Source organism: Balaenoptera acutorostrata, chromosome 12 (assembly GCF_949987535.1).
Source record: "Balaenoptera acutorostrata chromosome 12, mBalAcu1.1, whole genome shotgun sequence".
NCBI lineage: Eukaryota > Metazoa > Chordata > Mammalia > Artiodactyla > Balaenopteridae > Balaenoptera > Balaenoptera acutorostrata.
Genome location: NC_080075.1, coordinates 57850357 through 57864122, shown reverse-complemented (window position 1 = coordinate 57864122; position 13766 = coordinate 57850357). Strand labels below are relative to the sequence as shown.

At 35.0% G+C, this 13766-nt stretch overlaps 1 protein-coding gene across 1 annotated transcript in view; it reads right to left on the bottom strand.

Annotated features, from left to right (window-relative positions):
- LRPPRC (leucine rich pentatricopeptide repeat containing) overlaps nt 1–13766 on the bottom strand; it is a 112071-nt gene that overhangs the window by 54544 nt on the left and 43761 nt on the right. The window contains exons 15-21 of the mRNA XM_007190096.2: nt 5739–5766; nt 3914–3971; nt 2734–2840; nt 2443–2520; nt 1675–1719; nt 1200–1313; nt 9–139 (exon numbers count right to left, since the gene is read on the bottom strand). Of these exons, the coding sequence (XP_007190158.2) occupies nt 9–139; nt 1200–1313; nt 1675–1719; nt 2443–2520; nt 2734–2840; nt 3914–3971; nt 5739–5766 (561 nt within the window). The remainder of the gene's footprint in view (nt 1–8; nt 140–1199; nt 1314–1674; nt 1720–2442; nt 2521–2733; nt 2841–3913; nt 3972–5738; nt 5767–13766) is intronic.

Sequence of the window (13766 nt, the reverse complement as noted above, 5' to 3'; positions counted from 1 at the left end):
GTACTCACAATTCTCGTTTCAGGTTCAATGCCTCTTCTGCATTATCATGTCGACAGCACAAATTTATTAAAGAGGCATAGCCACCAATAACCATATCTGATTCATATTTTGCTTTCAATTCAAGAGCTTTTTGCATGTTCTAAAATAAAGGACGGAAGTGAAAAAGAAATAAGAAATTAATATAAAAGTAAAATAAAATTTCTAGTTGCAATGTTCAGAGTGTAAAAAAAGTTAATAGTACTTTTAAAATAAATGGATTCATGTTATTAACTTCACCTTGCTCCCTGAAAATAAATGGATTCATGTTATTCACTTCACCTTGCTCCCAGGTATTTTTATTTGCCTTTTGAAAAGCAGGAAAAGATATATATATGTGGGGTTTAAAAGATTTGTTATCCACACTGCAAAACAGGCCACTATGCCAAATTTGATGTTTTAAGGTTTGGGTATTGTATTATAAAAAAAAGACTTCCAGATTAAATATGTACCAAGTGAGCCCTTACTCACCGTCCAATTTCCATGCACAGAAATAGCTATCATTGCAACGTTCCTCACAGTCTAGTTCAATATCCAAGTAATGTAAGGAAATATTTTAGAATTTAATAGTACCATGTTATAACCTTAAAGTCAGCTGTTATTTTTGTTCCCCTAGAAACACAGGCATAAAACCAAATGATACTGAACTAGAAACTGAAAAAGTCTAGTGATATACCACAAATTGCAGACGCACACTAAAATGAACACAAAGTACAGCTGGACGCCTGATGAAAAAAGGCAAGAGACCCTTTATCTCAGAAAGACTTTTTTCCAGCAGGAAAATGGAATTTCAATCCCTGCATTAACAACCCAGTAATATTTGACTTGCAAATGACTACTGCATGTATCAGTTGCTTGACAATCTAGATATAAGAGACTGGAGCCATGGCTTGAAAGGACATTTGGCATGTATGATAAACCTATCATGGCTGTTACTATCATTCACTTTGCAGGTTATTGTAAACAAACTACAGCAACTGGAAAACATGCCATTCAAGGTGTAGCTGAAATTAGCTAACCTTTCATTTAATTGCATTCTTCACAGACATGATGTATAATAATTAATTGTAAAAATCATAAATATTATATTTGGCTTTGCTTACTTTTCTCTATAAAGAATTTTTTTTTACCTTAATAGCATATTTGAAATAGTTAAAAGTTACCTCTTCTGAACACAGCATTAATATGAGTTGCTTTAGGACATCTCCTATAGGTTGATTTTCAGCTTTTAGTTTTTCAAGTTTAGACTCCAAATCAGATGATGTAGGCTGCGTAGTCTACAGAAATGCAAAGAAAAAAGAAGGAAAGAAATTTCCTATAAAGAAAATGCACCCTTTGTCACTCTTCCCTTTAAACTGACCTTTCCTAAATGTCATAAATGCTATCATGGATATTAATCTGGGGATCTGGGGATGGACTCCAGGGGTTTATAAAGCTCCTGAGATTATATGTAAATTTCTTAGATATGTCGATTTTTTTGAGATATGCTGATTTTTCTGAAATAGCTTTTACCAACTTCTTAGAGGTACACTGATGACAAAAATGTTAGGAACCACTGGTTTTACAAGGACACGGTCTAGAACTCTCATTAAATGCGGTTATTATAGCATGTAGAATCTACTCAAAAAGCCTACTTACTTTTCGAGAGTCTGTCTTCTCTCTTTCAACCAACATATTAACATCCTAAAATTGGGATTTAAATTAGAATCAGAAAACATGTGGAAAATATATTAGCAAATGTCAAAAGCATATTTTGGAAATTTCATTTCATTTTACTGTTATTTTTCCATCTTCCAAAATTTTCCAGAAATTCTGTTCATGCTTTATAACCACTGTAATAAATACTTTAAACACGTTCTTCAATATATAAACAGCATTTACCAGCAATCAATGAAAAGTCTTATTTTAAAGGTTGTCATTTAAATAAACTTTTGGCCAAAAGCAACATATTTGGGCTTCCCTGATGGCGCAGTGGTTAAGAATCCGCCTGCCAATACAGGGGACACGGGTTCAGGTCCTAGTCCGGGAAGATCTCACGTGCCACGGAGCAACTGAGCCCATGCGCCACAACTGCTGAGCCTGCGCTCTGCAGCCCGCGAGCCACAACTGCTGGGCCTGCGTGCCACAACTACTGAAGCCCGTGTGCCTAGAGCCCGTGCTCTGCAACAAGAGAAGCCACTGCAATGAGAAGCCTGCGTGCCACAACGAAGAGTAGCCCCTGCTCGCTGCAACTAGAGAAAGCCTGTGTGCAGCAACGAAGACCCAAAGCAGGCAAAAATAAATAAATAAAATAAATTTAAAAAAAACAAAACAAGAAAAACAAAAGCAACATTTTAAATAAAATTTTAACATGCTTTTATATATAAATTAAGCATTTAAAAAAGTTGATTACTGTTTCACACACACCTTAATCAATTCAGGAACATGGTAGCTATCCAGCAGATTACGAATGCCTCTGTAGATATTTTCAGGAATTTTTACATTCTGTGCAAAGGGAAGGGAGGAGAAAAAAAAAACTGAGTTTTAGACAACCAAACTGAGATTTGTCTAACAGAAATTATCTCAGACATAATTTAAGTCTCCAACTCATCTATGTCATTGAGAAGTGGTCTGGTTGTACTTAAAAGCAGCAATTTCAAATCTAATAGATACATGTCAGGCAGGACAGGCATTATATAGCAAAAAATGAAATGGTACCATCTCCATCAGCTGATGGAAGTATTGTCTCAAACGCTCCTCCTTGGCCTGTACCTCTGAGTCACTCATGCTGTCAATCAAGTTATAAAGAAAATAGCCAACAGCTTCTGTGGAAAAAAACAAGAGAAAGCATTCCACTAAAATTACTGAGACTGTCATGTTATCAAGATTAATTTATAAGAAATCATTTTGGTGTGAGATGTCACCCTGATGAGAGGCTCTGAAATGGCAACAATGATCACTGAGGCATAGAGATTATGTGGTTTGGGAGCACATATCTAACTGGTGAGTGAAAGGAATATTAATTATTTTCAGACCGAGTGACAGCTTTTCAGTACTGAATCTTACTTCAATCTATTTTTTTCCACCACTCTGTGACAGAAGTTGTCCTGCCCAAGGCCTTACCCCTTTCCTGTCCAAATCACAAATAGTGAGAATAAATAAATGCCTTGTACACATTTCTATACTAATTTTTTGGTGGGCAATACTTAGGGAAACATAAAATTAGAGAGGATTGTTAAATGTTGAGTATAGAAAGTTAAATAATTTTAATAAGCAGATACAGTAATCCTGTGGAGAGCTGCCTATTAACCAATGAAAAACTGAGATTAACAAAGATGTTTTGTAACAACAGTAATTTTCCTATGCATTCAAGCATAAAATGTATAGGGCATGTGTTAATACCTAGGATAGAAAAATACGAACTTTCAAGAAGGGTACCTTCTTACAGAAACCCATATATTCTAGGCTTTATTACGTGAAAACAAAAATCATTAAATGTCAAATAATATATTTTGGGTAATAAATTATATTTAAGTGGAAAAATCTACAAGACCGCTTTACTATTTTATATGTTTGATTATACTGGCAAAACATTAAAATCACATAAACATGAAGGATTACTAATTTTTAAGCCTATTTTGATTGATTCTATAAGAAGCATTTCCTCAATATCTAAAAAAAAAAGCCCTCGCAACCCTCCCTTTAAAAAAACAATTATGATAAAACCAAACACCTCATAGATCTCAAAATGTTGTGGTTATCAATATAAAGATTTATAACCAAATGTTTTCAAATTTCACTTTCAAAAAGAAAATGTTTACTGTAATCCTTCTAGTCCATCATTACATAGAAGAATGGATTTGTGGATAAGTTACAATCATCGAAATTGAAACGCTACCCGTTGGTCCTGGAGGCTCCTGGCAATAACGTCCATCCTTGTACAACAGTTCTGTTATCTGGTAAGACAGAAAATGCGTGCATTGCAGCAAGAGAAGCAAACAAGAACAAATACAATCTGAAATTGAATTCTTGAAATAATAAAGCCTCTCCCCAGTAAGGTGTTATTCTGTATCATAGTAATTCAACACCATCCCCACCTGCCAAGGAGATTGTTTCGTTTTTAAATAATAGGTTTGTCTTTTAAAAACAAAAACAAAACAAATCCATGTTGAAGGAAAACTGCAATGTTTCATGAAATGTCACTAAGAAAGCCTCTAAACTGATCTGTTTATATACTGTTTTAAATAAACTGTTATAATAGGAAATAGCTTATAGAAATTATCAACCAATGTTATTTGTCATTGTATTGTTTTTGGTCTTGTTGAAATTGGTCCAGTTTCCTCCTTTTAAACGAAGTTTTACAGAAATAAGAAAGTAAAATATCCTGAACCACTAAATAACTTTTTTTTTAGTTTTTCAACATTTTCCCAGTCATTTTAATGGCATTAAAACAAAAGGGGGTAGAAAGTTCTAACATGTTTGTTCTCATTGATTCTTATCAACTGAATACACAAAAACTAAAGACTTACTCATCAACATTAATTCTGCCCACAAAATTTCAATTTAAAAAATTCAAATATGTATTTTATGATGAAAACGATTACAAAACCTACATACAGTACTGACATCTAACTTCTGAACACAGTACTTGACTATATATCCACAGGCAGAAGATAATAAGAAAGGAACATAGTTTTCTGAAGTGATATGAGTTAGGAATTCTGAATTACTTCATGTGTATACTACGACTGAACTTATTTGTTCTTTAAATAGTGCCTGGCACATACCGTTAAGTATTAACAACTCAAACTACAGCAGCTTCTTCAACTATTTATTTTCTAATATGGAAAATTAGGCAAAACTGACCATACCCCACTTCACTCCACCATGAAATCATGCTGCTGTTAACAGCAATTCAAAGGTTAAGGTAGAAACTGTTCAAAAGCAAAGCAAAACAAAACAATCCTTACCTACAAACTGTTTTTTAACCAACACAGACATGTGTAGAAGGTAGACAATAAATTCTACCAGAAGTTGTAGCCATACATCAGACATGACAGCCAAATTTAACACCAAATTTTGAACAAAGACACATTTAATAAACCAATGAAAAATCTTTCTAGTCAAAAAATTAGTTCTAAATATAAATATCTCAACCATATATTATAACTGACTATATAGTTTGAATGGCAGTTTAAGTAATACTAAAAACAGAACTGAATGAAAATAAGATTTTTAAAAATATTTAAATTGGGAATTCCAATCAATAATGTGCATTCTGATTTTATTAAGCTACAAATATTCTTGTAATTCAGCATAAGGATCATTGTACTTCCTGCATAAAAGCAGTTAACTTCTTAAAAAGATAGCAGTTTAAAATTAATTTGTGTATCATTCATATATATACATATAGACTACACTTACACAAACATATACACACATGTATATATTTTTAAAAATAATTATTAAATCTGTATGGTTACTGCAATAATGTTAACAGTTGTTTTTTGGAAAAGTTGAAAACCTTAATGAAGAATTTAGAAGTAAAGGATCACTTCAATAATAAATTTCATGCTCCAGGAAAGCAGTTTTAAGACTAAAACGACAAACTTCAAGATTCTAAATTCACTTAATTTATAATGATACATGACAAATATATGAAGCTATTATAACTTTTGCTTTTTATATACCATGTTATGATTTGCAATATTAGGAATACTTACCTTGCTCCAAAGGTTTATATTCATAGACCTGCAGGGGGCAGCAAAGGATTAAAAATAAACCCAAAAGTTTAAAAAACGTTTTTAAGTTAAAAGACACTAGCAATTATTATATGCAATGCATACAGATCAAAGCCCTAAAAAAAATAAGTAAATAAGTGTTTCCAAAATCAAGGTGAATTTTCAGGGCAAGGTAATTTAGAAAGATTGACTCTCATTTACTTTGAACCCTCAAAATAAAGAGATTTACTGATTCTTGCTCTTGCTCTGACTCAAGAACAAGAATCAGTAAATCTTGGGGTCCCAGTTTGATGGAGCAGGATATTTGCATGGTCTCAAGTGTCTACCCAAGACTGCTTATTACTTGTAATGGTAAAGACAGTAACCACATAATGGAGAAATCAAACCAGTATCTTCACTGAGTGATCAAAATTAACACCACTAATGAGATGCTGATGGACACATTTTAGATTTAATTCCCTGAGAAGGACAGAACATCACTCCTGCGGTATTCCAATCAGGGATGTAACATGAAACTAATCATGGGGAACCATCATGAAGAACATTCTAGAAAATAACCGGCCTGTATTCTCCAAAACTATTAATGTCATAAACGACAAAGGCTGAAGAACTGTTCCAGATCAGAGAAAATTAAAGAGAAAAGACAACTAATATCCGTCCCTGAACTGGATTCTGTTCTGGAGGGAGGAAAATAAAAAAAATTTTTTAAATTTAAAAAAGAGAGCGAGAAAGAGAAAATAATTGATAAAACTGGTATATGAGCTATAGTAGATAAAAATATTCCATCAGTGTTAAATTTCCTGAATTTGTCAACTATGATGCAGTTGTGTTAAGGGAACATCCTTGTTCTGTGCAATTATATACTGACGTATTTAAGGATAAAGGGTCATGACATATGCAACCTAAGCCCAAATAGTTCCCAAAAATTAAAATTTATATATACATGCATGTATAAATAGATGGAGAGAATGTATAATGTCAAAAAATGCTAAAAGTTAATAAATGGGGTATATAAAAGTTCTCTGTACTACTCTTGTAATTTTCTATAAATTTGAAATTATTTCAGGAAAGCAAAAAGAACGGCTCACCCAAATTCTGACTGTTTAAATGAAAAATCATTTACAAAACTGGGTAACCAATGAACCCTAGTCTTATACTATTTAAGCTTTGTAAACTTAATGTCTATAAGCTTTGTATATTTAATTCAAACACAGAATCTACTTTAAGAAGACTAGTTACGTTTTAATGATAATTTTACAATGCGAATATGATTTATATATTTATTATAATTATGTATATTATACTTAACATTGTAAAATACCCACAAAATTTACAGGCCTTTTTAAACCTATACCCACAAAAATTCATAGCCCTCTTTAAACTTGAGGTTGGGAAGTTTAGGGTGGACTGTTTTGGTATAGTGAGTTAATAAGGCACTTATTTTAACTTTAAAAACATTCAGAATGAACTACTGACACACGTGACTACTTGGATGGATTTCAGGGACATTACGCTGAGTGAAAAAAGGCCAATCTCAAAATATGATATACTCTATGAGTCCAGTTATATAACCTTTGCAAACTAAAATTATAAAAATTGAGAACAAATTAGTGGTTGCCATAGGTTAGGGATGGTGGATGGGAGATAAAGAGGTACTGGGGGCAGGGGGTAATTTGTAGTGATGGCATAGTATCTTCACTGCAGTAATGGTTACACGAATCTATACGTGTGATAAAATGAGATGTAACCATTGGGGGAAAATGGATGGAGAATATACAGGCCCTTTGTGTCCTATCTTTGCAACTTCCAAAACAAAAAATAAGAACATGTTCCATGCCCCTCTAGAATCCTCTGCCTTATGATAAAATCATCCCTCCTACTAAAGCACATTAAGAAAAAGTTTTGAAAAAGATGAAATCTTATAAGTGGGGGAAAAAAATGTTTACGATGCCCTGCATTTAATAGTGTTTCTTCCAATTTTGGATAAAACTCTTTGAGTAATCAGTTAGCAGAAGACATGATAAACTGACCCAAAAATTGTCTGACCTAAAAATTGTATCTCTAGGCTGAACTGGAAGACAACCTCTCAACTGTTACAAGAAAGTTTTTCATCTCATCCATCCACTGATTACACAGCAGCCTCCTCTGACTACTTGACACTTCCATATGTTTAAAAAAAAAATTTTTTTTTTTTTTTTTTTTGGCCAAATAGTAAGTGAAAGAAGAGTGAGCACTCAAAATACGAAGATACGGACTTCCCTGGCAGTCCAGCAGGTAAGATTCCGCGCTCCCAATGCAGGGGGCCCGGGTTCGATCCCTGGTTGGGGAACTAGATCCCACATGCACGCCACTACTAAGAAGCCCACATACTGCTACTAAGAAGCCCGCATGCCGCAACTAAGACGTCCACACGCCGCAACTAAAGATCCCTCATGCCGCAACGAAGATCCTGCGTGCTGCAACTAAGACCTGGCGCAGCCAAACTAATTAGTTAAAAAAAAGAAGATAAAATGCTGTGCAGTGAAGAATAAGATACAGTAAAAGTTTATATTGATAAAAAAATCAGGCATCTTTTTTGGTTAGGCTAGAATCTGCTTTAATTCCAAGAAATCTGAACCTGTAGATAGATGCTTCCCACACCTAAGGAATTGGGGTAGGGGTTGGTGGTGCTGGGGAGGAAGGTGGGGATAAGGGGAGTAGGGAAATCAGTTTGCAAGGACTTGAGAAGCCAAGGCCCAAAAGTGTACAATATTAAGTGGCAAGATTTGCAGTGGTTTGTCATCTGTCCTGTACCATGGACCCCCTTGGGAATTTGATGAATTCGTTTTCTCAATTACTGTTAGTTTTGTCAGGTGTGATAACGTTACAGTGGTTGTTTTATTTAAAGTAAGTTCTGAGGTATATACGAGACAGAATGACAAGAGGTCCATAATTTTAAACAGTCTAGGGGAAAAAAGGGGGGTGGGGGTGGGGAAGGAATAAATGAAACAAGACTGCCCAAATCTTAACTGTTGAAGCTGGGCAGTGGCTACTTTGGAGTTCTACTTTCGTGAATGGCTGAAAGCTCCATAATGAAAAATAAACACATACCATCTCTGGTCTAAATTCTACATCTCTATTCTAACTCTCAGCATTAATAAACTGGGCTTTCTTTTTAAGAAAAGCTACTTTAATCATATCTTTCATCAAACATCAACTTAATGTAGAACAAAAAATATTCGTAAGATAGTAAATTGCCATCAAACCTGGCATGAAGTACCTAGGGAAGGCATAGAGGCAAAGTTTCAAAATTGTACACGTATCTAAAATAACTGAAAATGACTAAAAGCACTACCTTGAACATGAAGCTTCATGACAGATGGCACAGGTCCAGAAAAAACAAACTAAAAAACCCCATAAAGAATCCTTTAAACTAAGCTGTGTGAAGGATAGTTAACACTTCTTCATCACACACGCAATCCCTGTAATCTGGCTTCTGACCCCAAACCTCCACTGAAAGTACTCTTACTATTACCACTAATCTCAATTCAAAATTCAACTAACACCTTCTGGTCCCCTTTGACTAAGTTTTGAGATTTGTGCTGTTGATCATTCCCTGCCATTCTTCCAGTGATGCTACTCAATCTGCTACCGAAATTCTCCTGCCCTAGGTGCTCCTTAAAAACAATCCTCTGTACTAGCTTTCAAGTGCATTATATTTTTTAATTTTTAAGACAATCCTGCAAGTAGGTATTTAAATTCCTTGTTTCACAGAAGAAGAAACCGACTCAGAAAGGCTAAGTTTAGAATTATCTTCACCGGAAGTTCCACAGGCACCTAAAAGGATCCCACGAATTGCTGATTATCTCTTGCTGTTGTCCTATTCCCCCACCTACCCTTACGGTCCCCTTTTCTCCCCGCTTCAAATATCCATTGTCAGTCTTATCTTCATTATGTCAATCTTTCAGAGGCTGAAAGCCATGACTCAAGGTCTAAACTTCATAACTTAGAATGAGATCATTTGTGAAGAGCCCCAGGCTACCATTTCGGCTTTATTTCTTGCCATTATTTCATGGGCAACCATTATGTCAATCTATCATCAGGTTCCCAAATGCACTGTTCTCTCAGCTTCAATGCCTTTGCCTGGAATGCCCCTCCTTCCCCTGGGCAAATGCTTATTCATCCTTTAACCTCAGTTCAGCACCTTCTCTACACATCTTGCCCTGACCCATCCCTCCCCTAACCTTGGCAGAAAGAGACAGTGATTCAGTTATATATATATATATATATTCTTTTTCATATTCTTTTTCATTATGGTTTATTACAGGATATTGAATATAGTTCCCTGTGCTATACAGTAGGACCTGTTGTTTATCTCTTTTATATATAGTAGTTTGCATCTGCTAATCCTGAACTCCTAATTTATTCCTCCCCCCATTTCACCTTTGGTAACCATAAGTTTCTTTTCTATGTCTGTGAGTCTGTTTCTGTTTTGTAAATAAGTTCACTTGTATCACATTTTAGATTCCACATATAAGTGATATATGATATTTGTCTTTCTGACTTACTTCACTTAGCATGATAATCTCTAGGTCTCTCCATGTTGCAGCAAATGGCATTGTTTCATTCTTTTTATGGCTGAGTAGTATTCCAGTGTGTGTGTGTGTGTGTGTGTGTGTGTGTGTGTGTGTGTGTGTGTGCGCGTGTGTATACACCACATCTTCTTTATCCATTCAGATAGTATCTTCTCTATATACTCATAATTATCAAGACAAGTTTGCAGTTGCTTTCCTATTTTCTGGTACCTAATTAACAAGTTGGGGGCAAGAAGATTCCTATTCATTCTTGAATTACCTATTACCTCACAGTCCCAGCCCTTAACACACACTAAGAGCTAGTATTTCCTGAGTACTCACAAACTGTACTTCATGAAGTACTTCCCTTCTCCTTGTAAAAATGTCATGAGTGGGAGCCTCACTGGCTGACTGAAAAGAGGAACTTAACACCTGGCACTTAACTTGGTTGATTGTGACAGGGCTAGTGTCAGAAACTTGACTTTTGTCAACATGTGAAAGGCAGCTCTGCTCCAACGGTACAGATTCCTACTTTGTCAAGTTCAAACTCTTGCCACTGGGTCAGAAAAATCTCTCCTTATATCACAGAACTCTTTATCTATGGACTACGAAGACTTAAGTGCCTCCAAGCCAATTCTCAAACATTTCTCTTTTTGGTATTTGCCAACCAAATTCTGAACTATCTTCAGCAACATTTTGTCTCTTAGAAGTGACTCAATATTTCTGGAGTGGAGTTTTCAGTAATATACAAAATGTACACTGCCTTCTTTCTCATTTGAACTTTGTTCAGCTGGTGCTATTGTTAAGAGGAAAGAAAGTCTTATTCATACTAAACATATTCTTGCCCTGGATTTGACGGAAGAATTCACTAACTTAACCAGAGTAAATGCCCTTTCAAATACTTTAAAATAGCTTTATTTTTTTTTAAAAATTTGAAAGTAAAAATTCCCTAATAACCTTGAATAATCTCACCCTAACTAATAGCAAAACTGAATTTTAAACATTTTATATAGGTGACTTCGCCTCTATAGGCTACCAATTTGGTTTATACATTGGGAAACTTTGGGAAGGCATGACACTTAATTGGTATTCAATGACCATCTCCTGAGCTTATCAATTTACAGAAACACTAGCTTGCCACTTAAACACCACTCAAACACCACTCCCAGAATATATGAAGAAAATAGTGTTGGTCTTTCAAAAATATTGTGGGATAGCATAAAAAATTAATCTGGGCCCAAACAGGTTACAGAACACATGGGAGGAACTACTGCCTCTTGGACCATGGATCTACCACTATTAGGCAGATAATACTAAAGGCAGATAACTCTTTCAAAAATTGCATTCCAATACCAAAATGCACATCCAAGTTTCCCTTAGAATTAGCTAAAGTGACTATGCTATCTCATTTAATGTTTTATAACTATGAATAATTTTTTTGGTAACTTTAAGTGAATCTCTTATGGGCTAATCCTTATAGGAGCTGCAGGACTCTACTGGCAATACCAATCAGTTTGGTTTTCAGAACAGCTTTCAGTCACTCAGCCAATTCTAAAGTTGCCAGAAGAGTACAACAGGACCCTGAGAAGCATGTGATAGGTGACCGTTTCAAAAGCTGTACTGAATGTACTGACAAAGGGATTTGAAAATATATATACTATTTGGCTCAGCATCGAATGAAAGAATAGAAGGCTACATTAATGCCAAGATAATGGACTGTAATGACTACATTTTGAATTTTTAATAGTTTTGGGGGTGGGAGGAAAAGAAAGAAATTACTTCTAGTCAAATACTTCAAATTTTGCACATTCTTATGATTAATGCCAAATTACCACAACCTGAAACTTTTCGGTATCTACAATAAGAAAAATTCATCAACATAATATAGTTTTAGAACCTACAGATTTAAAATATTTCTCTGGACAGGACTAATTAAAACTTGTTTTTGTAGGGCAGACTATCAGAGCAGAGAGACCTTGACAAATAGAGAGCCCTGGAGAACTGCAGAGGGTTGTCCTCAGGCTTCAGCTAAGTACTGATAAGCACATTTGAGTGAAGAAACAATCTGAAGTCCAGGAAACTACCTGAGAACTTTCCAGAAGCTCAAAAAAAGACATTTCCCAGAACCCACACATGGAATTGGAATAGTTCACATTCCTAATAATCTCAAAATACATGGGCTAGCAGACAGAATTATCAGTATCAGGAGGATACTACCTTAATAGCAGGGCTTGACTAATTTAGTGGGAATAATCCTAGACTAAAAGCTGCTCTAGTCCTACCTAACAAGGCACAGAAGCAAGCACTAAGAAAACTGTTCCAAGTAACTTAACACTGTCTCAGAACAAAGCTCAAAAATATTTAGAGGAATTGAAAAAAAAATCCATATCCACCAGCATAAAATCCACATCTGGCATCCAAACAGAAATTATAAACAAGCACAAATGTATGATGCCTGAAAAAAAAATTAATTAACAGAATTAGTAGGCAAGAACATCAAAACATCTATCATTAATATCTCCATATAGAGAAGAAGGAAGAAAGAAGCATGAACGTGATAAGGAGACATGGAAGATTAAAAAAAAAAATCTGAATTTCTAGAAATGAACAATATAACGTCTGAGATTCAAATACATCCTAGATGTATCTCTGCTTCAGCCAGCCTCCACACTGCACAAGTTAGTCTACTTTCTTCAGAATAAAGGACAAGTTCCTTCATGTTTTTAAAAATATTTTACAATCTGATCCTAACCAACATCTCCAATCTCAGCAATAAATACTTGTTGAATTAAAGGGAATGCTCAAAAACAGAGGCAGAAACACAGAATATATAAGGCCTCGATAATTAATTCAACAGTGTTAATCATGTGCCAGGTATTAATATCTACGTGCTGAAGACAGTGCAATAAACCAAACAAACATGGAACTTATGTTCTAATAATCAAAATAGCTACCACAAAATCTTTGTCACAAAATAGGAGCAAAAAAAGATAAGCATGCCCTTATTTAGGACATTTTATTTTTCCAAATTGCAATGCATTAGGGTAACTAACTTCCCAGCCCACAATAAACCAGAAACAGCAAATTATTTTAGTGTATGTAGGTTAAGGTAAGTACACTGAAAGTTGTCAAGAGGGACAGTAAAAAAAAAAAATCTTACAGCAAAGATGACACAAAATTAAAAAGTAGAAACAGAAAACACAGCAACCAGACACACTTACTGGAGAGGTGAGCAGCTCTCCATACTATAATCTTTAAGCCACTAAAAGCTCAATGACTGACCTAGGTATATATCAGAATACGCAATTAGGTTTTTTTCATCATAATGAATCAACTTTATAGTCCAAGCACTTTGTTTAAGAAGTCTAGGATTGGGCTTCGCTGGTGACACAATGGTTAAGAATCCACCTGCCAGTGCAGGGGACACGGGTTCGAGCCCTGGTCCGGGAAGATCCCA